The sequence below is a fragment of the Neovison vison genome, chromosome 5 (assembly GCF_020171115.1).
Source record: "Neovison vison isolate M4711 chromosome 5, ASM_NN_V1, whole genome shotgun sequence".
Classification (NCBI taxonomy): Eukaryota; Metazoa; Chordata; class Mammalia; order Carnivora; family Mustelidae; genus Neogale; species Neogale vison.
Window position 1 is genome coordinate 15,006,872 of NC_058095.1, and position 26,917 is coordinate 15,033,788.

General features: G+C 44.2%; 1 protein-coding gene across 1 annotated transcript in view; it reads right to left on the reverse strand.

Moving 5' to 3' along the window:
* Positions 1–915: 915 nt before the first annotated feature.
* The window catches only part of DCAF7 (DDB1 and CUL4 associated factor 7), a 31,801-nt gene continuing 5,799 nt past the window's right edge, over positions 916–26,917 (reverse strand). Inside the window, exons 2-8 of the mRNA XM_044247657.1 lie at positions 13,584–13,742; positions 12,742–12,853; positions 12,276–12,394; positions 9,265–9,474; positions 8,217–8,334; positions 5,489–5,726; positions 916–979 (exon numbers count right to left, since the gene is read on the reverse strand). Of these exons, the coding sequence (XP_044103592.1) occupies positions 5,554–5,726; positions 8,217–8,334; positions 9,265–9,474; positions 12,276–12,394; positions 12,742–12,853; positions 13,584–13,742 (891 nt within the window). The 3' untranslated portion in view covers positions 916–979; positions 5,489–5,553. The remainder of the gene's footprint in view (positions 980–5,488; positions 5,727–8,216; positions 8,335–9,264; positions 9,475–12,275; positions 12,395–12,741; positions 12,854–13,583; positions 13,743–26,917) is intronic.

A 26,917-nucleotide genomic window follows, 5' to 3' on the forward strand; every position in this document is an offset into this window, starting at 1 on the left:
CCATCTTACCACGTTGGGATGTAGGCTGAGGAAACTGGCTTGAACTTGGAAACCTTAGCCGGCATCAGAACCTGGTGTCCAAACCCACAGGGTCTGGGAATTATCATTTGTCATCCTTCAGAGGCAGCAGTTTACAGCATCCTGATGACTCCACCTCTTAAATCTCTTCAGTTATGTCCTGTCCTTTCCTCCCCTGCTGCTCCTGCTTAATTCAGGCTTTTACCTTCTCTCATCCTATTACAGTAGGTGAACAGACTCCCTGTTGCATCCCCTACATGGACATTTTCTTCACTACCTCCTAAAGTGCAGTTCTGAGCACGACTTGCCTCTACGTGAGTTTTCCAAAATCTCATACAGGTGTAATGTCTAAACTTCCTGCAATGCACAAAAGACTCTGCCTGATCTGGCTTCTACTTACTTCTCTAGCGACAGTCCCCATTCAAAACCCCACATCAACTTATAATTCTCTGAATATGCCCATATTCTTTCTTGCCTCTATACATTGTACATGGATGTTCCTTCTGCTTTAAATATCTTTCCCTATTCCCAGAGAACTCCTACTCAGCCTTCAAAATTCAGTTTCACCATCCCTTGTCTTGTGAAGTTTTCCCTGACCTCCTCTAGCTCCTACACAGACATAGGGGATCATCTCCTCCTCAGGGCAACCAGTAAGCTTAAACACTCCCATAGTTTCAACACTGCCAGGAACTGTTTATCAGGAAGCAACTTGAGGTTCACAGCCCCTGGCACAGAGTAGGTGCTCTGTGTTTTAGTAAAAGGAATGACTCAGGCTGTCAGATAGTACGATGGGCTGGGGAGGACTCTTCTCGTCACCCAGCCAGTGTCTCTGGAACATCCCACAGTGGCAGAATGGGAAGAACTGAATTCATCACAAGAAGAAATTCAGTCAATCTATACATGTTCAAGTTTTATTACAAAGTGTGATGGGCAGAAAATACGGTACTTCTTATACAGGAGGCTGAAACAGAATGAAAGGGTGAAAATTAGGTTTAATATACTCAGGAAGCAAGAAATAAAGTCATAGATGTAACATTCCACTTTCAGGTGCCTTTGGAGTTGCCTTCAATGGAGATTTACCATTGTGGTCTCACAGCACAGTGTTAACATTTTATTACGAGCCCTGTGTACAATCAGTCCTGTGATAATAATATTTTAAAAAAGAAAAATGGGATAATACAGTTCTGCAAGGGGACAGCTTCCTCTCCACCTGACCATGGGAGGTCACAAAAGCTAGAGTATAGAGGAAAAGCTTAAATATATAACAAGAAATGAAGTTCAGACGTACTAGGCTAGAGGAGACAGAAATTGATTGGCTAGAGCTTAACATCTCGGAGAACAAGGAATCTCCATTTCCTACATAGAGATTTGTACAATCATGCTACAAGTTCACACTCGGGGGAGGAAGGGGGAAAGGTCACTGACAGGGTCATAAAATACATGGGAACCAAAGCAAGTGATCCACACTCAACTCAAGCCAAGTCAAAGCTTTAGCTCAACAAGTCTCGTTGCATACCAGGTTACCACAACCAGCCCCAGGCGAGAGCATTTCTCTTCAACAGCAGACACTACGAGTCCATAGCCAATGGGTTGTCCTAAAGGTGGGTCCTCCTAAGTTTTCTAGCTGTTACACAGACTGCCAACATCCTTCTTCTTGAGTTCATACTTTCACTAGCTTATTTGTTTCTGGTTTTACACCAGTCCAAGCCTCTTGGGGAAGGCACCCACATGTTTCCAGACTTAAAAAACAATATCCACAATATCCTGGGAGGACCGGGCCGACACTATATAGTCACACCTTTGATTCTGAGAGCTAGTGGCAATGACAACAGTGGGAGAAGAAGAGGGTACAGGTGGGAAAGGCAGGCAGGGCTCTGCAACAGGAGACACTGTGGGCAGCTGGCCCAGCCAGTACAGAGCCTTCTCCAGGGCTCGCAGGGACGCTCAGCTCAGCTCTTCTCCCTGGGAAATTCCAACTTAAGTGCCAGGCATGACATTCCTTCCTCATCCTGGAGTGCAGGGAGTAAAGGGAAGCATCTGCTTTGAGAGAGGCGTCTACTTGAATGGTCTCCCTTACTCCAACCCAGGACGGCAAAGAAGCTGCCACATTCTCAAACCAGGGGAGGCCCCTGCCATGTGGTAAACCCTGTAAGCTCCCAACTGTTCTTACCACCTCAGACTCGAGGCCCAGCCTGCAGCAGGGAGAAAGTTCTATGGGGGCAAGGACAGAGGAAGAATAAGAAAAGGGAAGGGAGGAAAATCGGCAGGACTGTGTACCACCTCTGCTTCCTCTGCTCTGTACAAGCCTACAACCAACGACAGCCATGATCACGAATGGCCACGGGACTGCCAACACCTGCGGATTGTTGCCACCAACATCACCCATGGCTCAGTGCTGCAGGAAGGGGCTCCTCTGCCCGAGCTGGCATCTTGTCCCCACAATTAGACAGTGCCACAGATTATCTGACAAAAGTTCCAAAAAGGCTGACACGGGCTGAGGGCACAGCTTCATTCCATGGCCACCCCAGACCTTTCATGTCCTCTAATATCCTTTCCCTTGATCTAAAGAAACACTTACCACAGATTTTCTCCCGTATCTTAAATCTCCTCCGAACATTTCAGCCAAAACCATCATCAAAACCTTGTAGGACCCTCAATTTTTTCTGTACCCTCCCACCCCCAATCTTAACTGGTTGAGAGGTGATCCTGATTCTGGTAAGAAATTCTCACCAAGTGATCAAGTATCTTCCCTCTTCAAGCCCTTGACTGACAGCTCCATTCCTCCCTAGAAGGAGAGGGTTCCAACTCTTCTGGGTATAAATACTCAAGCCCCTGAATGACTTGTATCCATTCACCAACTCCCTGATGTGGAACCTGAAGCCAAATTTATTCAGCACCTCTCAGTCCCCTCAGAGCGGACAAGGAAAACAGAGGCAGCTTTGGCCCCACGGAGGCAGTGGGTAGAGGGGGCCACAGGAGCACATGGAAGGGCCACCAACCGACACTTGCTTTTGTTACAACAACAGATCTTTGCTTCCCGGAGCATCCCCGGCTAAGAGGCTTTCTTAGTCTTGAGACTATAGAAATCCTCTCCTTAGCCATGAGGCCACCTGGCCTATGGTATAAACGGAGGGTAAGAGAGCTGGGACTTCAAAACACCGGCATCTCTGCAACTGTGAGTGTGTGTGTGTTTGTGCAGGGAGACTGGGGAGTCTCACCTGGGCCCCAGGTGGATGCCAGGGGGATGCCAGGGGGAGGAGGACCACACTACAGGACCTAGGGAGGGAAGAAAGGTCTGGGAGCCACAGGACAAGGGAAAAAACCCACCAAAAGTTGTTGGTTTCCAAAATGATAGCAACTTTATGCAAATATATTCTAATTACTATGGACTAATTATTTCCCCTGATTGTTTTCCAGTTCCAGTTGACAAATCTCACCATGCAGACCATGCTTAAGTGCAGATCAGGAAAGAAATCTGAACATAGAACTCAGTGCGGTTAAACGTTGCCCCAGGAGGACCAGCCCCTCCTACCAGTCTGACCTCCATCTCAGACCCTTTTCCAGGGGAAGGACCCGATGGCCTCCTAGAGCAAGCTACCATCAACTTAGACTTGCTACCCTTAGGAGAGGGACCCTGGAACCAGCAAATACAATTATAAGCAAAGGAGGGCTCTGACCAAGAACTGCTCACTTTACCCCTCTGAATGACACAGTGCAAATCTGGTAGTAAATGCAGCAAAGTCAACCTCAAGTGGAGGGCCAGCTAAAGAGCCTCAAAATTGGAATAAGAAAGTAAAAAAGTAGAAGGGGGAAGACACTAAGAAAGAGTCTTTTTCTTTGGACAAGCGCCTGTGTAGTAAAGCAAAGAGCTGGGACTTTGGAGACAACAATACATCTGCCCTGGAAAAGGAGACTCAACCTTCTAGAAGAGTTTAAGGGCCCAGAAGAACAAAACTGTTTTGTTTCTCAAGAGCAGGTGAGAACACAAGTGGATGAAACACCAGCTTTAAGGTCTGCTACTCCCCTACTCAACACTGCGCAACTCAGAGGGGCTCAAAAACCTATGGCAGAACACACTGGACCAAAGGCCTCCAAGACTGAGCATGTCCCAAACCCCGCCTGCCCAAAGACTCATCCAGTGCCCGAAGCACACACAAGCCCCCTCCATGGAACTCATACACACAACGGAAACAGACACTGCAGCCTGCAAGTCCAATACTGCTCAGCACCTAATACAGGGGGGATAGGGCGGCTGGGGGTGGGTGCGGGAGGGTTGACAGATGCACTTTAACTGGCTGGCCCCACAGCTACCTATTTACTCGATGGCCTGGGATTATCACAGCCCATTAGTCCACTCCTTCCAAGAGCTGGCAGTCCCCCACGCTCTAAAGGAGATCTTGTTCAGGATTAGAGGCACAGACTATGTGCCTCTGAAGTAGGACCCTCTCACTCAAAGAGCGGCCAACGATCAGTCACAGTAAACCAACCAACCAGAGATGCCAAAGTTCAGCTTACAGACTGTGCTTGCCTATCACTTTCACACATGAAAGAAAATGGCCTGGGACTTACATCAGGAGGGAAATACAGGCTCGGAAACTATGTCCTGGAAATGCATTCTAAGCTCAGCTTTTCTGAAACCATTCCCTTCAAGTCAGACACGCTGTCTCTCTTAGCTCGAACACTTTGCCAGCAGGTCCTGGGTCGGTGGCGGGGGGGAGGGGGGGGGCGGGTCAGACAGAGGTACTTGAGGAAGAAAAGGCTTCACATGTCTGTTTGGGAGCCCAGAATGTCCTTGAGAAGAGCCGGGCTCAGAAAAAGTGAGAGAACTGGCCGACTTCAGAGCACCGAGGCGGTTTGGGACTCCTGCTCAGGGACGTTGCACTCAGGCAGTGATTCAAGAAGGCAAACTGCTCATGGGGTCAAGGGCCCAGTGCTAGATCCAGGCACTGAGGGAAGAGAGGAAGTGCTCATGGGGCGGACTATGAAACAAAGGAAGAAACCAGGAAGAGTAAAATCCTTTTTGTAAAAAAATTAGCCTGATAGGTTAAAAAATATACAAAGTTTAAATTTGTTAAAGACACTGATAACAGGAAGAAAGACAACTCCAAACCGGTATCTGTTCCCACTTAAGTGCTAACAAGACACAGACACAGAGCGCCGCCTTGGGCAGCAGACAGATAAGAGACATCTGGGGCAGATGAATACCAACACAGCCAGGGCCTGCGATGCTCATTAACACAACAGCTGACAAACAAATACACAGAAAATTTTAATGGAGGAACCAAAGGAGAAGAGAAAAGGAGAGAAAAATCTTAAAACTCAGCCCTGGGCTGAGGAGGCGCCACACAGCACTGAGTCTGGCACAGACAGCGATGGGACGACCCGCCAGGAACTCCTAGAGCAGCTTCTGGGAACAGTGGTGCAAAGCAATGAGAGACATACTGGCCACCAGAAACACATTTCTTCTTACTTTGGGGATGGGGCAGAGGCAGGAAACACACAAGCCCCCGCCTCGTGGGCAAGGCGCTGCCAACGCTACACTCTGAGTATCTCCAGGCAGTTGTTGTAGCAGATGGCGATCCAGTCGGGCTGAGTCGATGCCCACTGCACGTTGTTGATCTCTCCTTCAGCTGTGTAGGCCAGGATCGGGTCCTCGATGGCCCGGGGCATTTGCTGGATGTCCCAGATGAGAGCCTGGTGATCATCCGCTAGTGACAGAGAAAGCCAGCAGCAAGGTCACAACTCAGGCAAGGAGGAAATCGGTCCCCGCATTTGGGGTGGGCGGAGGGATCACAGTTTACAAAGCACTTGCTCACCAAGATCCCAGCAAGGGAGGTTTTATTTCAAGCCCCTGTTTTATAGATGAAGAAACCGAGACCCAGAAATGTTCAGGCACTTGCCCAAGCCATAGAGCTATGCAGCCAGTACACAGCGGAGCCAGGACTCAGAGCAAGGCCTCTGATGTGTCCCAGGGCCCCAGTCACTGCGGCAGAGTGAGGATGGCAGAATGGGACCCAGACGGGCACCTCTCACCTGGGACAAGCATCAAGAAAGGACCAGGGGATATAAAAAATATCCCCAAACATGTCATCTGCAGCCACTTAAAGTACCTGAGTGATTAAAAATCCCTCTCTGATGATTCAGCTTAATGGGGTTTTACCCCATATCATGAACTTCTATACTTTGATGAGGTGTTACATAGATGAGGTGAAATGCTGAGTGGACATGTGCTCTTAAAAAACAATCTTCCCTAGAAAAGCTACCTTCTTCACCCTGGGAAGCACCAGAAAGAAGGTAACCACCTCAAAAAAATACTTAAGCACATGAAAAAGGACTGGAAGAAAATATATCCAAATGAGAACAGTGGTACTATGAGGCTGGCAGAGTTATGAGCTATGTTTACTTTTTACCACTTGGTTGAGTGGTCTGTAATGTGGTCATTCACTTTTATAATCAAAACAGTAAGTCCTTAGACTTAAGGGAAGAAAAATAAAAAGGCAACGACCTTCAATATCACAGTGTCCCCTGATCCCATCAGCCTTTCCTGATGTGAAAACCTGTCTCTGATACACAGGAGATCTGAGGAGCCTAAACAGGCCATGCTCACATGGGCAACACTAGCCTCGTCCCATGGTCATATAACCCAGGCGAGGTACAAGATGCCCTTCCTAGGGACTATCTCTGTCAGGGGCTTTGGGGAGCTGTTTGCAATGCTCAGCACATCTACAGCACTAAGTTCTTTCTCCTCAGAGCCCCTCTCAACCAAGCACACTCTCCAGCCACAGCTCTTTCAGCTGAAGGGACTCTGGACAGGTACAACACACACAGCAGCGAGCAGGGCAAAGGAAGCCACCAGGAGCAGAAGACAAACTTGGGGGGCACTCGTACCATTCTTCAGGAACAAGGACCACACCGGTTTTTTCTTCCTTCTCCCACCCTTCCCTAGCCACACCCCTGGGGAAAAGAAGGCAATCATGAAGGAGTCAGCCCACAACCTGAGGTGCAGAGGAAGGCAGAAGGCCCCTAACTGCTCCTCAGTGCCATACAGGCATGGGGAGAGGGCCAAATACAGGAAAAGGTTCATGCCTTTCAAATGAATACTAAAATAGTGCAAACCCACCAAACTACTCTGCTCCTCTGGCTTCATAATGAGCAAGGAAATGAGAATGTTACTTAGGAGTGAGGAAAGGAGAAAGTATGTTAGAAAGAAACCCAAGGCACCAAAAATGAAATAGATAAGAAGCAAAACATCATGGGATGAGAGTGGAATTCTGTCTGTATAAAATAAAGGGGCAGACTTTCGTATGGGGGGGGTATGTGGAGGCATGTACCCACATAAAAAGGTCTCGAAGGAGACAAGCTGTTGTCAGAGGTCACCACTGGAGAGTGGGACTGAGGTGGACATATGACAGGAAGGAGAAAAGATGACTTTCACCTTCCTATTTTATATACCTCAGTATTATTTTAATTTTTTTTAAAGATTTTATTTATTTGACAGAGAGAGAGATCACAAGTAGGCGGAGCAGCAGGCAGAGAGAGTGGAGGAAGCAGGCTTCCTGCTGAGCAAGGAGCCCGATGTGGGGCTCCATCCCAGGACCCTGGGATCATGACCAGAGCCGAAGGCAGAGGCTTAACCCACTGAACCACCCAGACTATTTTAATTTTTAATAACAGACTTACATTATTCCTAGAATAAAAGCACACTGACAGGATATTTTTAAGGGGTACTCTTTTTGGTCTGGCAAATGGTAAGGTGGGGACTAGAAGTCTCACCCCACTGATCAAGCCACGCAGGGCCTTCAACACCTCCAAAGAGGTAGCTCTGTCTCCCCAGGAGTGCCAATCTTGGCCATTCCCGAACATTCTGTTCCATCTAAGAGACACTGCCTCCCTTCTCCACAGTCCTGGATCTGAGTCCTCTGGGCCAACCTGGATTTCAGGGAGGCACAGCCTACAACTGATACATGTTGTAAATAGTATAGGGAAGGAGCTCTGCTACCACTGAGAATACAGGATCTTCTGGATACGTGGACTACTCCAATTTCACAAGTGGAGGGAGCTCTCTGTTGAGCTACTTTGCTAAATCTCTCAAACCACCCTTTGGAAATAGCAATGATTACAGTTCTAAGGAGACAGAGGGAGACCTCCTCCCCTTGCCCTCCCTGTGGCTTGTCCCCACACCCCACCACCATGATTACCTGCGGTACAGATGTGGCAGGATGAGTGTGGGGCCCAAGCGATGCCGTTGACACATGCTCGGTGGTTGTTCAACCTGGCGACAGGTGTGCAGGGGACTCGGACATCCAGAATCACTACCTGCAGAAATACAAGTGAACGGCTCAGGAACTTCAGGGTGTAACAGGGAAAAACAAACAAGACATTACACAAGGAAAACATAATTCTAAAGCATAACGTGTTCACTTGTGGATTTAAGACCATTAGAGGCAGAGGGTCTTGGGCCCAAAAGCAGCTATAGGATTGAGGAAAAAGACAAGACTAAAAGCAAAGACACAGGCAGTTTGTAGTCTATGTCTTAAGCAATGTAGGGCATTTCGACTGATAAAGAAGGGGAGAAGAAGGAGTAGGTAACATGAGTTTGGATAATAGGACCAGGTCCTGTTTGGTGCTTATACTAAGAATTCCACGCATGCTCAGTGGACAGAATGAGAGGCCTCTTGAAATGTAAGAAGTCTGAGGTACCAGCTTCCCCAAAAGTTATTCACTGCTTCATCTCCACCCACACTTCATTGCTTTTATTAAGAAACAGGCCACGAAGAGTTGTCATTTCTATGTCTGTTTGCTAAAGCTGGAAGAATCTGTCCAGACCACTGAAGAGGAAAAGTGCCTGTGTCAGCACCATAAGCACGTATGATCTGGTCTGCTTTTCAGACACTGCTTTTCTTGGCTCCAACACCAATGCTCCAAGTTTTAAAAAGTTCTTAACACACAGTCCTTGTTTTAGACCAGAGTGACTCAGCGCTGCTGACCTTTTGGGTCTGATCATTCTTGAGCGGGGTGGGGGGTACGCTTGTACGCGGGATGTTTAGTAGGACCCCCGGCATTCGCCCACCAGATACCAGCAGCACCGCCACCGCCCCCGAGTCACAGAAATCCAAAATGTCTTGACATTTTTAAAACTCCACTGGAGAGGAAACTGCCACCGGCTGAGAGCCACTCTTCTAGCTGCCCTCACTAGTGCCACAGACAGGAGGCCATGCTGTGGGCAGCCCGGAGCAGGGTACTCACCTCCATTCCATCCATGGCCATGGTGGCCAGGTAGTTAGGGTCCTGCTTGTTCCAGCAGAGGCGAAGCAGTGGGTGATGCTGTGGGTCTTCGTAAATGATGGTGCTGTGTTCTAGATGACGAAGGTCAAACATCCGCACCGAGCCATCAGCGCCCACAGAGGCAAACATGTCCCGGCCACCCCCAGCCCGACTAAATGCAATATCATAGACCTGTTGGTGAATAAGAAGCTTCAGTCAGATTCAGATCCGGGACCTTCTTTCCTGTACCAGGGAACTCTATCATCCCTACTTCCCCTCTACCCGCCTCGTGACACAGAAGAAGGTAAAGACGGCCAAACACTATCTGTGAGTTCTGGCGCCTGAGACCTCTAACCTCTGTGACTTTCTGCTATGCAAACTGGCTGGCTTCCTCCTGCATTCCTGCTTTCTGAGTCTGTTTCCTCCAACCTTTCACGATAAGACAAAGAGCAGAAACCCTGCTGAGCCTCAGAGCACAGGGCGGAGCAAGTGTTCCGTATGGGGTCAGCCAGTGGCTGTCCTCCAACACACTACAAAATCCAGATGTTTGTTTCCCGGGCCGTGATGGCTTTCGTTTGTGTGTGATCAGAGACAGACCCATGCCAACATTAAGGCCACTGATTTGAGAGGTGGAGGCAGCCCTCCTGTGGTGCTTACTAACAGCCACTCGGGCTCTGCTGTGAAACTTGGACCTGAGACTCATTTTCATGAAAGAAGAGCAGTTTCAAATCATGGGACACTCAGGGGTTCCTGTCTTCACAAAGAGGTTCGGGATCACTCTCTTGTCTTAGGACATGCTTTATTTCTTCTCCCAGTTGGTTTGTATTCAGAAGTGAGGCAATTTAGATTTTGATTCATTGCTTTCTGCATTTATTACCTCCTGCAAACACTGCACACTAATATCTATGAGAAAACAGAGGCAGAGGGCAACAAAGAGCCTCAGAGAAAGAAAGGGATGAAGAGACAGACAAACCCAGAGCCAGAGCAAGAGAGAGAAAAACTGAAAAACTAGTGCCAAGGATCTCCTGGGGTCAAAGATAGCGACAGCTGACTTCTGAGGAGACACAAGTGGCATCTCTCACTAAATACTGGGACTCTAGCCTTCTTGAGGTTCTGCCTACTAAGGGACATTGCCAAAGGAACATCTGTTTTTATGTGACCTCATAAATTCCTTTTCCTCTGGCTGACTATGAAATCGCTTCTCTTTCTATGGTTGGAACTAAGAGTGGTTCAAAAGCGAACTGGGCCAGTCATCACAAAGAGGCCTGACAGATCATAGCTCCGTCCAGCACCGTCCAGCCACGGTAGGGCGTGGGTATATTTACAAGATGTGTTGCCCACGGGCTGACTGCCAAGAACTCCCAGGGACAGGGACACCATGGCTGCACTGCTAAGTGCTTAGGTGCTACAGGCAATGTGGCTGAGTAGGTCAAGCTCTCTCAGCTCCTTCCTCTGTGCTCCATCTGGGCATTTCCTCCTAAACCAAGGGAAGGTGACAACTCCTGGGTATATATTTCCCTCCTCCACACCCAGCCCTCTGGCAGGCAGCAACAAGGAAGAGCCTCCAAACAAGTCTCCACTTTGCCAGAGACGTGGACTGAGGAAGAGCAAAGGTCTAGCAGGTGTCACTGTGTCTCTGAGAGCCACCCTCCCAGGGCTATTGCTTCAAGGCCAGGGTGCTGGCCCAGGGCCCATCTGCCATTAAGATCCATCCCTGGCCCTTGCCCTGGGGAGAAGCTAAGGTATTTCTCATTCCCTCTCTCTGTACCCTCAAGTGTCTTTGCCAATGGCTGTGTCCCCTCCATGGGTCAAGTCCAGCCCCTGGGCTCCAGGAACCCTGTCTCCTCCCTCTGCCCCTCTGGCCTACAGGCAGCAGCAGCTTCCTGTTCCTATTCTCCACATGACCTCACCATTGCCAGTGTGGCTTCCCAGCTTCACCATCATCTGTGTGAGCAATGCCCTAGGTTAAATCCCAAGTTTAAATATTTAGAGTAGTTGCAGTCTTCTGAGTTGGACCCTGACAGAGAAGAGCAAACGAGGTTGTCACAGAACTAAAATGTAGCAACCTGTTCCACTTGATGTCAAGGGGGTTTCTAGAAGTTCCTTACTGGTCCTCTCTGTTGGACAAACTCTTCCTTTGTTCCTTGGCTTAGCAGCAGCTAAGTTAAGCAATCTTGTAACAGAGCTTACCCTGAGGAGCACAGAAAGCCAAAGACCAATCCCTTTCTAAGAGTGATAAGCTGGTCACCATCTTCCCATTCTGAGGACCTCAAGTGTCTGACCTGAGGTCAAGGCGTTCCTTTTATCTGCACTAATACTCCTTGCCGAGCAGGGTAAGGGAGAAAAGAAAAAGAAACATGACCCACAGGAAATGAGAGTACAAGAAACATGAAGTGGCTCTGGGAGAAAAAAAATTTATGACCAGTTTCCAAAAGCTCTCCTCAGAAGAATGCTTTGATCAAAACACAATCACAAATAGCTCTCCTCAGCTTTTCCAACAAACACAGGAGAAACATCACCATGAAAATAAACCATATTCCATTCCAGATTGTATTGAAAGTATTAAGGAACATACTAGAATTTCATAAAACAAGTTGAGAGAAGAAACGATGATTTAGATTTGTCTGTCAAAAAATGTTCCCTCTTCCTGGTTTCCCCCACTTCCCTCCCCTCCAAAAAGTAAATATATTTCAAGGTAAGTGTTATTTTTCAATCCCATCAGGTCCACTAAGAGAGTTCATTATTACAAAAGAGCAATCTCTGGCACAAAAACTATATATGTAGATTAGGTTGCTTGTATCAGCCAAAAAAACATGTTAGTTTACAACAGTGTTGTTTTTCGCTATTTTGACATATTACCATTTTCAATTTCAACAAGACATCGGCATTATGATTTTCCACATACTTTGCACACCAGTGAGAGGGTGGTCTGACCTCGAACTGAAGGCACAGAAAATAGCTGAGGAAAGCAGAAAGAGGAACAGCATCATTACCTCCTTGTCATGCGCGATCAGTTGGGTCTTCACATGACCAGACACAAGATTCACTCGCCCCAACACCTGCCCTGTCTCCAGCCCCCAGATGGTACAAGTCGTATCAATGCTGGAGGTACCTGGAAACAACCAGTGCAAGTCAGTGGCTGACAGGAGTGAGGCTTCCCTCCTTGTGTCTACTGCTCTGCGTAACCCAGGAGACGACATGCCACAGATACTTACTAGGCAACAAGAGTCAAGTATTCAATCCCTACCCCAGGACCTCAGACTCCACTAACTGCAGAGTCAAGATATACACATAGGGAAGCTCAGATCCATATGAGGAATTAATTACTACATTCCATATTTGGCCTCTGTCCCTCTGGCCCGTTTTAGGCTGATCCATGGACCGCAGGCCCAGTGTTTTATCTGAGGAAATGCAGCTCTGCTTCTTCAAAAAGGGATACGCACCCCCTTGCTCCCTTACCTAACAGATAAGGATCCACCTCATTCCAGTCAAAGGAAGTTAGAGGAGCACAGAAATCTGAGTTCTTGTTATTGTTTAGCAAACACTCCAGCCGGGTTTCTGTTTCACCAACCTGAAGGAACAACAATTTTTAAAAATCAGCCAGTCTTATCTTCACAGAAAACCTTTAAAAGCTCTGTTTAGACAATATATTATTAAACAGAAAAACTTTATTATCCTAGAGTAAGAAAATCCAGAGGAACTCCTCCAAATGCTACTTCTTTCCAAGCTTTCTCCTCTGTCCCGCTTTGTTTTTCCCAATTCTCACCCCGAGACATTCCTAGAGGAGCGATCTCCTCACCTTGCCCGACCTGGAACCTCTGCACCTGCCTGGCACTACTCCGGGCCAGAAGAGATGCCGCTGCAGACGCGCAGCCGAGAGAGGTGAGGCTCCACGGTCCACTCACACACTCAACTAGGATCAATGGCCTGGTATTTTGTTTTTAAATCACTCAAAAATATCTTGTCTATAGACAGAGTAACCAGACTCAAGCATCCCCACCCACCCACCCACCCCACCCGCAGAAGGTTCTCTTCATTTCACCAGGTTCGCTGAGCCTCTCAAGTTTCCAGGGCTGACTGTAGCCTGACCACAGCAGGACTTCAAGGAATCCCGGCTAGATTTACTGGGGAATCTGCTGAACCAAGAAAGGTCATTCCAGAATCACTCCCATTTGCTTCTCCTGGGCTACAGGGACACTTGCTGCCTCCAACCCCAGTCAGTTCTGCGACTCCACGCTGCTTAGTAACAGCTAACATGGAGAAAGCCCATCAGTCTGGCCGCTGACTGAACACCTGCTCACCCTCCACACACGAAGATAGTCGCCACTTGTTGCCAGTAGGTCTGGATAGACGCCTTTTGTGTCGGGGATCCACATGAGCTTCGTCGTGGGGTACGGATGGTCAAAAGTGTTTCTGCAAATAAACTCCGAACTCTCTTCATCTAAACCAACAAGCTGGACCTGTAACACAACCAAAGTGAGCCATGGAGAAACATTTGTGTTTCCGAAGCAGTATCCTTCCCCCTACTTCCCAACGCCTCGCCTAGTCCTGTACTTAACACAAAAGCATGTGTCAAAGGAGCCTTCAAGAAAGCAAACCACTGGGGCACCTGCGTGGCTCAGTTGGTTAAGGATCCAACTCTGGATTTCAGCTCAGGTCATAATCTCAGTCAGGGTTGTGAGACTGAGTCCCCGCATCAGGCTCTGAGCTGGACCCAGAGCCCGCTTAAGATTCTCTCTTCCTGGGGACGCCTGGGTGGCTCAGTCGGTTGGACGACTGCCTTCGGCTCAGGGCGTGATCCTGGAGTCCCGGGATCGAGTCCCGCATCAGGCTCCCAGCTCCATGGGGAGTCTGCTTCACTCTCTGACCTTCTCCTTGCTCGTGCTCTCTCTCACTGTCTCTCTCTCTCTCTCAAATAAATAAATAAAATCTTAAAAAAAAAAAAAAAAGATTCTCTCTTCCTCTCCTTCTGCCCCTCCCTCCACCCTCCTCCCCAGAAAGAACCCAAACCCACTGTAAGTGGCAAAAAAGTGGTTGCCACTGGGGTGCCTGGGTGGCTCAGTGGGTTAAGCCTCTGCCTTTGGCTCAGGTCATGGTCTCAGGGTCCTGGGATCGAGCCCCGCATTGGGCTCTCTGTTCAGTGGGGAGCCTGCTTCCCCCCACCCACCGCCTGCCTCTCTGCCTACTTGTGACCTCTCCCTCTCTCTCTCTCGAATAAATAAATAAAATATTTTTTAAAAAAGTGGTTGCCACTGATGGCAAAGTTCCCTGGTTTCCAGCCACGTTTTCTTAAGAGTTGATTTGGACCAATATTAACTTCCATTCTTTTTTGTCAAACTCAGTCCGGCTCAGTGAGAAATGCCACTCGGTATACAGTTGTTTATTGATGTCCACTGACTGGAAGATGGAATGGGGGAATTTTTGGTAAAGACCCATAGTAAGTGGATAAGCACCAACCGGACCGCAGAAAAACAGAATTCCTAGTACTGCTGCCTAACCTCAGTCTCAGATACCACCGTCTTCCTGCTTCTTTTTTTTTCTTTTTTTAACAATTTTATTTAGGTACAGCTGCATGCAGTAGAAGTCATTTAAGTGTACAGTTCAATGACACAGAATGTGTACATGCACAAAAGTATACATTTGGGAACCCCCCCCATGGTAATTAAGATACCGAACAGTTCTATTACCCCCAAAAGTTCTCTTGGGTTCCCGTGCAGTTAACCCCTTACCCGTAGCCCCAAGCAACCACTGATCTGTAGTTCCGGCCTTTCTGTAACACCATACAGAGGAAATCATATGGTCATGAGTCCTGGGACGGCTACTTCCAGCACAAAGCTCCTGAGATTCATCCACATTACTGGGTGTATCAGTAGCGCCTTCCCTTTCATTGCAGAAACACTATAATTTATGTATCCATTTACCAGCTGGTGAATTTTTAGGTTATTTCTAGTTTGGGACCATTATAGATATTGCTATGAATACTTATGCATTAAGTTTTTCTTGGACAAGCTTTCACTTCTCTTGGGTAGACAACTGAGAGCAGAACTGCTGGGTCATGTTGTAAATGTAGGTTTAACTTGATTAAAAGACAAATGGCCAACTGTATTTTGAAGTGGCTGTGTCCTGCGTTCCCACTCTCTTCCACTCCTCTACCATAGGAGAGGTCCACACCCTCCACATCCCTGGTCAACGCTTGGTGTTGCCAGCTTTAAAAAAAAAAAAAAAAGAAAGAAAATCATTCTAACAGGTGTATAGCAATATATTAAATTGCATTTTCTCACTAATGATACTGTGTATCTTTTCGTATGCTTATTCTCCACTGAAGCCTATTCAGGTATTTTGTCCTTTAAAAAAAAAAAAAAGACTTGGCTTTTTAGACTCAGAAAAATTGGGCAGAGAGTAATGTTCCCATGTACCTCCTGCCCCTACACTTACCCACCACATCCACTATCAGAGCACCTGCACCAAAATGGTACATTTGTTCAACTGATGAACCTACATTGATAATCACCCAAAGTCTATAGTTTATGGAGTTCGCCCTTGGTGTTGTATGATCTGTAGATTACGACATGTATCCACCATTACAGAATCACACAGAATAGTTTCACTTCATCATTTACCAGGTTTTTTTCTTATTTACTAAGTTCTGAGAGTTCTTTGCATATTCTGGCTATAAGCCCCAGTTGTGTTTTGCAACTATGTTTCCAGAGTCTACACCTGTTCCACCATTTTCTTTCAGTGTTTTTTGAAGAACAGAAATTTTATTTATTTTAAAAAGTCTTATTTATCTAAGTAATCTCTACACCCAATGTGGGAATGTGGGGCTCAAATTCACAAGCCAGAGATTAAGAGTCTTGTATGCTCTACAGCCTGAGCCACCCAGATGCCCCAAAGAACAGAAATTATAAATTTTGAGGATGTCTGTTTAGCATTGCTTTTTCTTTTCTTTTTTTTTTTTTTAAACTAAAGGTTTTTGTGTCCTTGCTAGGAAATCTTTGCCCTACTGCAGGCCAAACATTTTTTATGTTTTCTTCTAAAAGTTTTATAGCTTTAGGCTTTACATTTACATTTCAAGTTAATTGCTTTGTACGCTGTGAAGTATGAATCAAGGTTCGCTTTTTTTATATATGAATGTCTGACTGTCCCAGCATCATTTGATTAAAAACTATCCTTTCTCCTTTGAATTACTTTGGCCACTTTGTTGAAAATCAATTGACCATGTATTTGTGTATCTATTTCTGAACTCTCTATTCTGACCTATTGCTCTATAAGCCTAACTATTTACCAGCACCCAGCACCACACTGTCTTGATTATAGCAGCTTTCCAGGGAAGTCCTGAAATCAGATGGTGTAAGTTCTTCAACTGTTTTGTTTTGTTTTGTTTTCAGACTGATTTAGCTATTCCACACATTTGCTTTTCTGTGTACATTTTAGAACCAGATTGCTAAATTCTACAAAAAGCCTGCTAAGATTTGGCTTGGGATTGTGCTGCACCTATAAATCAGTTTGGAAAACTGATCTCTTAATAATAATGAGTTGTCTAGCCCCAAAACAGCCTATTTCCCCATTTACTTAGGCTTTAATTTCTTTCAGCAGTGTTTTGGAGTTTTTAATGTACCAGTCTTCCATTTTTTTTCATTAACTTTATTCCTAAGTGTTTTTTATCCTATTATAAATGAAATTGTTTTAAAAATGCTATTTCCAATTGTTTATTGGCACTATATGGAACTGACTTTTGTAAATTAATCTTGAATCCTGTATCTTTGGCAAATCAATTATTAGTTTTAATAGCCTTTTTTGGGGTAGATTCCTAGGGATTTTTCTATGTACATTTATAGATCTTGCCATCCATGTCTTTTAAAAACTTCATAATGACTAAGTCTAAATATTCATTTTTATGGAACATCTACAGGCTTTCAAAGATAAAAAAATATAATGTATTAGGGGAGATGATGTATGAAGATGTAAAAGGAGAAAAAAACCCACTGTTCTAAAACATAGTAACAATGCCCTAAGATAGCAATAAAAGTGATATCACAGGTAATACATGATAAGCTGCTTATTTATAACATAGATAACTGGTAACAGTTTAGAAGAAAGCAATAATTCAAAGGAAAAGTAGGTAGGACTTGAGCAGTCTTCAAAAGTGCATGGAAAGGTTCTGGGGAGGCAGAGAAGAAAGAGACGGCACCCCAGGCAGATGGGAGAGAAGGAACAAATCAATGTACTAAGGTGACAAACTAAATGACCTAGCTGGTGGCAGCATGAAAACCTGTTTGAGAGGAACTGTCTGAGAGAACAGTGCAGACAGGGCTGGGAAGGTGTGCCTGGGCCAGGCTGCAGAGTCCTGAAAGCAAACTGAGAACCTAGGTGGGCTTTCCCCTGTGAAGGTGTCTGAGAAGGTGGCAGGAGGGCTATGAGGCCTTGGAAGTAAGAGTATGAGGCCTGGTAATGTTGGGCAGGACTGTCTGCCAGGCAAGGGGCTCAGCCCAGAGACCCACAGGAGAACTGGAAAAGGTTAAGGGCCTATGGTGATAGTGAGAATGGCAAGGGACAAGCACAGGTGGCCAAAAGAGGAATTTTTGACCAAATGAACAGTTCTTTGAGAATTCAGAATTTTCCAGAAAATAATGCATAAAGAAGGAAGATTCAAGATGGAACAGTGAAAATTTGCACCAACCCTCCTGGGGGAGGAAGGAGAAAACAGATGAGAGGTTAAATTTGTGGGCTCTTTGGGCAGAGTAAAGAATAAGTCTCTCACATAGATTTTGAGCCAGATATTTCATACATGTACTTATTCAATGAATCTTAATGAGTAGCTACTAGGTGCCAAACACTGTTCTAAGTGCTGGGGATATGGCACCAAGTGCAAGAGACAAAATCTCCCTAACCATGCAGAGAACACCGTGAGACTACACTTCCTTCTACTACCTTTCAAGTCATCAGAGATCTCCCCTCAACCTTGAAATGTCAGATCCCGCAAGCATTTGCCACTTGGATCCTCTTAAGCAGATATTCAAGGCTCTCCACCCCCAGCCCTAGCCTATTCTACCTCCATCTTATTTATCTAGTCACTGCTTCTCATCTTTTTCAGGTTCCTTTCCTTACACAGCCCTCTATGCTTGCAAAACCCTCCTACTTCCTTTCCATAGACCTAAATCCCACCCAATTTTAATACAGCACAGTGGCATCAGGAACCAAGGCCCTTTCCTTACCACTTGCTAGCTGTAGGACATGTTACTTAACTTTGCTAAACTGGTTTTCCCATCTGTAAAGTGAAGACATTCACAGTTACCTAAGAGTTCTTGGCAACACTCTTTGCTTAGGCTAGTATATACTCATACCCAGAGTATGAGCTTTTAATATTACTATGTCTCACCTCCTTCATAAACTACTTGCAGTCTTCCAGGTACAGTGCTCTTTCCCACTGATCTGTACCATCCATTTGGTGAGTAACCCCATACTGCCAAATCAAAGTACTTAGATTGCTGTCTTCTGCTATTTCACTTGGGAAATGCCTTAAAAACGGGACCTATCTTACTTCTGCTTATACTACAGACAGCACTGGTGGTCTCCAAATTTGGCCATCAGATTTACCTGGAACTGGGGCCCCCAACTCTAGCCCAAGATTCTGACTCAACAAGTGTCAAGTAGGGCCCAGGAATATATTCTTAAGAACCTCCCTGGGTCCCTGATTCAGCAAGGTCTGATAACCTCTGCACCAACACTACCGAACCCAGGGAAGAAGTAGGTAATGCCTAGGATTTTATCTTTCCCAAATCTTCCCAAAGACTTCATGTGTTTGCACAGACCTGTGTTTTATCCTTAACCTAACTTTAGCTCTTCTGCTCTAAGTTGCCAACCTAGTATTCAGAGGAATAACAACTGTTTTTCTGTTATAACTCACTGTTATTCAATTTTTTGAATATTCAAGTTATTCAAGTTGCCAACCTAGTATTCAGAGGAATAACAACTGTTATTCTATAATTCTCTTATAACTCACTGTTACTCAATTTTTTTGTTCAGATACTCACACGTTTAAAATGTGATGATGAAAGAGAATGGAAGTTCTCTGTGAAAATTCCCATAATAGAGAGCAGAGAATAAAGTCTCCCATTAACTCCACCCCCAATTCAACTTATTCTCAAACCAGCTGGATGTGTATCTTTCCAAATGGTCTTCTGTGCATCTGTATGCATATGTATGTGATGGGATGTTTTAAAAAACATAAAGAGGCTTGGACCACAAAATGTATTCTGCAACTTGCTCTTATCTTATCCTGGAAGATCTTCTCAGGTTTACCTTATTCTTGTATAGCAAGCCATGTTAAGCACACCATAATTTATTAGCCATTCATAGTTAGTGTGGTTATAACCCATTGTTTTGCTATTATAAACAATACTGTGTACAAATGTGCAAATGTTTTATTGGATAGATTGCTAGATGTGTAACTGTTGCATCACATTTTAAATGTTCTATAGAAACTATGAGATAATATGTGCTGTTTTAAGCTTTAAAGAAAGTTAGTAGATTTGACCCAAAGGCCTTTAAATGGTTGCTTCCATTTACATTTTCTTGAACAGTGTGTGAGTGCCAATTTCACCATAACTTAAAACACTGAAAATAGGGCGGGCGCCTGGGTGGCTCAGTCATTAAGTGCTGCCTTTGGCTCAGGTCCTGGGGACCTGGGATTGAGCCCCACTTCGGGCTCTCTGCTCCGTGGGAGGCCTGCTTCTCCCTTTCCCATTCCCCCTGTTTGTGTTCCCTCTCTCACTGTGTCTCTGTCAAAGAAATAAGATCTAAAACAAACAAACAACCCCCACCAAAAACCACCTAAAAATAACTTTTACATTTTTTCTAATCTGATGGATAAAAAGGGTATTTCACAATTTTGCTCTTGAAGCTCAGCATGTTTACTATTTCTACTTCTGATTAACAGTAACAAGTTAACTGTGTGGGTGCTTACGACGGGTCAAGGACAAGCACTGGGCTTACTGCTGTACATGCACTACCTCTAACCCTCTCAACATCTTCGCAGCAACCCAGGTGCTATTCTTCTTCCCACTTTTCTAAGATACTGAATAAAAGAGACAGTAACTAACCTGCCCACAATCATGAAGCTGCCTTTTAAAGATTTTATTTCTTTATTTGAGAGACAGAGGGAGTGTGTATGCGTGCTCAGGGAGAGGCAGAGGGAGAGGGAGAGAAAATCTCCAGCAGATTCCAAGCTGAGGGCAGAGCCCCACTTGGGGATCAATCTCAGAATCCTGAGACCACGACCTGACCGAAATCAAAAGTAGAGTACCCAACCAACTGAGCCACTGAGGTGTCCCCTGAAGCTGCCTTTTATTTTTTATTTTTTTTAAAGATTTTATTTATTTATTTGACAGAGAGAAATCACAAGTAGATGGAGAGGCAGGCAGAGAGAGAGAGAGGGAAGCAGGCTCCCTGCTGAGCAGAGAGCCCGACGCGGGACTCGATCCCAGGACCCTGAGATCACGACCCGAGCCGAAGGCAGCGGCTTAACCCACTGAGCCACCCAGGCGCCCTGAAGCTGCCTTTTAAATACAGATAATCCTATCCCACAGCCCAAGCTCTTCACCACTATGCTAAAAAACACTAATTTAAAACATTTGCCCAGTTTATTCTACTGAGTCGTGTCCATCTTTTTCTTCTCGATTTATAGGAATTATAAGAAAACATTTTTTAAGGGAAGTCAGTTGATTAGGAAAAATTATTATATATCAAAGCTTAAGGGAAGATGAGAAAACTGAGGCCCAGATACAATAAATGACTTGTCCAGAGTGATACAGATGGTAAAGGCAGGTTTATTGGATTTATAGATGGTTACTGTGCCTTTGATAAATTTGCCCATAAGACTCTTGAGGCAGTGCCTTTTGGGGAGTAGATTCTTGGTTACATTTTCAAATTCTTCAAAAAACCCTTAGGAATTTAATTATTCAGATTTCCTATTAAAATTTGACACTTTGTTTTGCCTTAAGTAGCACTCTCGATCTTTACACCTCACTTCCTACCCCATATGTCCACTTATGCCCACAAGAAAGGGAGTTTCTAGGGCACCTGGGTGGCTCAGTTGGTTAAGCCTGCTTAACCAACTGATCAGGTCATGATCCTGGGGTCCTAGGATCAAGCCCTACATTGGGCTCCCTGCTCAGTGGGGAGTCTGTTTCTCCCCTTCCCTCCTCCACAGTCCCTGCTTGCACTCTCTCCTCTCACATAAATAATCAATCTTACAAAAGGGGGGGGGATTTCTGTTCCTGTCCTGTCCCCCATGGGAAGAAATACCGAGGGTGAGGAGTTCTGTTCTTGCATCCCTACCCTTAACTAGCTCCAACTGCTAAAACGACCAAAGCCCTGAGCCAGGCACATGGATATGCCTCACCAGGGGGACTGCTGCTCTGACAGGCAGGCTCACCTGCACTCTTGCTCCTTCCCATCCTGCTCCAACCTAGAGAGGCAAACCAGCCTGCTCACTATGGGTCTGAGCATCCTTTGCCCCAGCTTCTCTCCACCTTCAGCTGAATAGGTGAGGTCAGGCTGGGTCTGCCCATAAATTAGATGGAAAAGCAGAAAGTCTCACTTAGGCTTTAAGGCTAATCTGCATTTCTCCAATTTAGCTTACCAGGGAGTAGCATCAGACTGGAGGTGCTCGTTCACTCATTAGTAGAGTGGGGACAGATTTCTCCCTTGGCTATTATTATTATTATTATTAATATATAACTTCCTTGTTAAGAAGTCCCAAGGGGAAAGCACCAAAATTCTACCCTAAACCCCCTACCATTATTATCTTCTATTATTTTCTTGCTCAGACTTACAAGTTCTAACTAAACGATTTTTCTTTTTTATTTATTTTTAATGATCTGTCAATTGGGTTTATTTTATTCTTTAAATGAACTTTTTTAGATTGTAAAAGAATTATAAAATGTATAGCCAGTGTATAAAACCAAAGTATAGGTATACAAAAAAAAGTGCAAAACTTCTCTCCCACCCCATCTCCAATATATCACAATTACTTAGGCTATGTTGCTTCTTTATGTTCAAATATATATAATATATATTAATATAATGTATATATATTATACACACACACACACACACACGGATAGGGTTTTCCCTTAACTTTCAGAAAAATGGAATACTATATCCAATGTTACGAATCTTTTCATTAATTTGACAAAATAAGGACATCCCTCAAGTGAATACATAGATCCAAACCATTCTTTAATTGATGCATATTTCATAGAATAAATATGCCATATTATGTGGCTCCACAACTCCCCTAATGATGTATGTCGTTTCCCTTTTTTTTGCCACTACTTACACAACTTGTACATATGTGCTTATGTACTATCTTTACTTCTGGAGGCCAATCTCAAGAATGAGACTGCTGTATTTGAAGGTATGCATATTTTAATTTTAATGCAGTAATACTTGCTTTAATTAACTTACTTTTTATTTTATTTATTTAACAGAGAGAGACACAGCAAGAGAGGGAACACAGGCAGAGGGAGCAGGAAAGGAAGAAGCACGCTTCCCAAAGACAGCCTGATGTGGAACTCTATCCCAGAACCCTAGGATCATGGCTTGAGCCAAAGGCAGATGCTTAATGACTGAGCCATCCAGGTGCCCCTTTTTATTTTTTTTTATTTTAAGTAGGCTCCACACCCAAGCCCAATGTGGAACCTGAACTCATGACCCTGAGATCAAGAGTCACACGCTCTACCAACTGAGCCAGTCAGGCACCCCAAGGTATGTGCATTTTTTATTTTAAGGGATGCTGATTTACTTTCCAAATAGGCTGTAGTACCGGCATATGTAAGTGTTCATTCCCTCATACTACCAATGACATTAGAAGCAGTTAACTTAATTTTTATAAATTTGAAAGAAAAAAAAGTCACAAGGACAATTCTTGTTTCCCTTAACTACCTGTGAGGTTGAGCAACTTTTCCTATTTATTGAGCACTTGTTTGCATTCATTACTTTGAAAGGCTATTTATACTCTGTCCATTTTTTTAAAAGGATTTTTTTTTAAGATTTTATTTATTTATTTGACAGACAAAGAGCACAAGTAGGCAGAGAGGCAGGTAGAGAGAGAGGAAGAAGCAGGCTCCCTGCTGAGCAGAGAGCCTGAGGTGGGGTTCGATCCCAGGACCCTGGGATCATGACCAGAGCCGAAGGCAGAGGCTTTAATTCACTGAGCCACCCAGGCGCCCCTGTCCATTTTTTTTTAAAGATTTTATTCATTTATTTGACAGAGAGAAAGTGTGCACAAGTAGGCAGAGGCAGGCAGAGGGAGGAGAAGCAGGCACCCCACTAAGCAGAGAGCCTGATGTGGGGCTTGATCCCAGAACCATGGGATCATGACCTGAGCCAAACGTAGACATTTAACCAAATGAGCCACCCAGGCATCCCACTCTGTCCATTTTTCTATCACACTAAGTATACTCACCTGTCATGTTTTGAAAATATTTCCCCTGGCCTATCATTTATCTTTTGACTTTGTCCACAGCATTATTTTTTCACAAAAAAATGTTTTATTTGTATGGAGTATATTCTGTCAATCTCTTCCTTGTTTGACTCTGGATTGAATGACTGGTTTTAAGACTGCCTTCTCCTATGCTTACCCCCACTGCTTCAGTGCAAATTTCCTAGACCATTTTCTCTTATTATTGCTTGTGAGACTTAACACTTAAATATTTTATCTAGAATTGATTTTCATATACAAAGTGAATGAACAGGCTCTAAATTTTTCTGCCAGATGGACAGCTAATTAATGCCATAAATTTATTATCTTTTTTCCTAGTGAATTAAGTAAGGTTCTATCTTACCACATACTATATTTCCATATACACTCAGATCTGCTTTGGAACATTCTATGTGGTTCCACTAATCTCTCTGGGTATAACTATAACAATTCCAGTATATTTATTCTATTCCGGTAGGGCAACTGTTCCCCTCTGTTTTTCAACACATCCTTTTTCCTCATAAAAATTTTTTTTTGACATTTGTATACATTTATTTTTAAGGCTCTGGCAACAATCAGTATTCCAATTCTGGCCCTGCCTTTACCATCTATATCACTCTGGACAAGTCATTTATCATATCTGGGCCTCGGATTTCTCATTTTCCCTTAAGCTTTGATATGTAATAATTTTTCCTAATCAACTTACTTCCCTTAAAAAATGTCTTCTTAATAGAGGTCCATTTTTATAAATTGAGTTATCTTTTTAAAAAGTGCATTATTTTTACAACATAGATCTTATATATTCTTAAACATATTCTCAGGTATTTAAGGGGGCACAATCTATAATAATTGCACATTTGCAGACACTGCGCCATTACCTGCTGTCATCAAATGTGGTATGCCTAATTTCTCCTCTTCAGGAGGACTCAACTGTTTTGCCTGGCTGCCCAAGATTCTACCTTTACGATTAAAATAGAGTAATGTTCCTAGGAAAGTTTTCAGTGTCAATGGTTTTGTGTCCATTTTTCTTGAAAGATGGCTTAAACCCATTTCTTCAAACCTTTATTTCCATAAAGTCTTTAATTACATAGTTGAGCTTTTGTGTTTCATTACTTTGGTCTTCTTTTTCCAGGGACACCAATTATACCTAAGTTATATCTTCTTCATTTTCTGCATCTACTACAGTCAGTTTTTTATTTCCATTTCATTTTCTCAACCTGTCTTTCTTATCCTTCACTAAGTTTTCAGCAGTTTGTCTTTGTTTTTATTCTCTTTCCAATGTGGCTTTTAATTCTGTGGTAACTTTTGTTTTCTCGTCCACTATTTTCCTGGGCTCTACCTGCTGCTGCTCCATTTCCTCCTGCCACTGTGCCTTATTTTACCTGATCTTCTGTATCTCTGCTTTGAGTTATTTCCTTAAGTTCTTTGAATTTATGGTGGCAGAACTGGCCATTAATTTTCATATGAGGTAAAAAAACAAACAAACAAACAAACAAACATTTTTCTAGTGTGGGTACTTTACCTGCCACTTGTTTCCCATATATTCCTCTTTTCTATAGTATCTTTCTATAGCTGTTGTGCTGGTTCCTTCTGCTTGGGCAAGTTCTTCCTATGTGCTCTGAAGGAAGCCCCTGTGGGAGAAGCCAGTGCCATGTTCCCAGTTAACAGAACCACACAAAGCTTTTGCATTTCCCCAGCCAATCGGGATGATAAACTGTCAAGCTGCTCACAATTCAACCTCTCATCTAACCTGCTTTATCTGCTGCTTCTAGAGAAGATGGCACATCTATGTGTCTCCTAGTATAGCTCAGCACCCCTCTAATCCGAGGTGTCAAATGCAGAAGTGCTTGCCGCCAGACTGTGCACCCTCTTCTCACTGTCTCAAACAAAGAATTGCTGATTTTGCCTGTCAAAATCCTATTCTGGAGAACTGTATGAGTTTAAAATCTGAAGCCAAAGATCTCCTTTCTTAGCATTTTTCTATATGCATGGGATCTTCATTATCCTTCTGTCCTTCCTCAGTTCCCACTGGGAGCATAAGGAAAAACTATCCGACTTTAGACATCATCTTATTGTCAACATTTAGGTTGCCCTTGTCCCTTTTTCGCTATGTCTCCCCTGTCCTATCAAACTTTTATCTCCCACTTACACCGCCTTTCTGCACCTATTGCTTCACAATGCTTTACCCCAACATGTGAAAAAAAAAATGCCCCTAAAAAGAAAAGGCTGTAAAAATTATTTTTACTTATTTTAAAACTGTGGATATTACTATGTCAGATGTGTCTTAGGATGCATATATGCAGGATGCCTGGGTGATGCAGCCAGTTGAGCATCCAACTTTGGTTTTGGCTCAGGTCATGGTCTCAGGGTCATGGGATATACACATGACAGAGCCTCGTGTCGGGCTCCATGCTTCATGTGGAGTCTGTTTGAGACTCTCTCTCTCTCTCTATTTCCCTGCCCCCACACATGAACGCACGCACGCACACTCTCTCTCTCTAATAAATAAATCTTTAAAGAAGCTATATGCGATGTAAAATATTTATTAAGACACGACCACATCTTCACTTTCAAATGCTTTCATGAATAACAACGTAAGTTACTATCTACATTACACACATCTTACGTTTTAAAAAATTTAAAGGTACCATGTCTATCTTGTTATTAGACACTCTTTGAGGGAGGAACCTGTGTATTCTACTTTATTACACACACTGCTAGCACCAGAACATGAAAGCACATGTGTATGTATATATAAAATTCTTTCTTCTTTTCTTTTCTTTTTTTTAAGTAGGCTCCACACGCAGCATGGAGCCCAATGTGGGGCTAGATCTCAAAACCCTCAGGTCAAGACCTGAGCTGATATCAAGAGGCAGATGCTCAACCAATTAACAGGGCCACCCAGAAATCCCTGTATATATTTAATTTTTTTAAAGCCCCCAAGTTATGCAAAACAATATACCACTCCAGTCAGTGGAACATTTTCTATGACTGTTAATATAACCAAAATTAGCTAAGCAAAATCCTGAGAGAATAAACCAGCTTTCCTTAATCTTTTCCATTTGTCCTTCCTTCAAGCCTGTTCCTGACTGATTATTGTTGTCTGCAGAGAGAAGTCCTGCCTTGTCCAACTTTGAGATGAATTCTGGC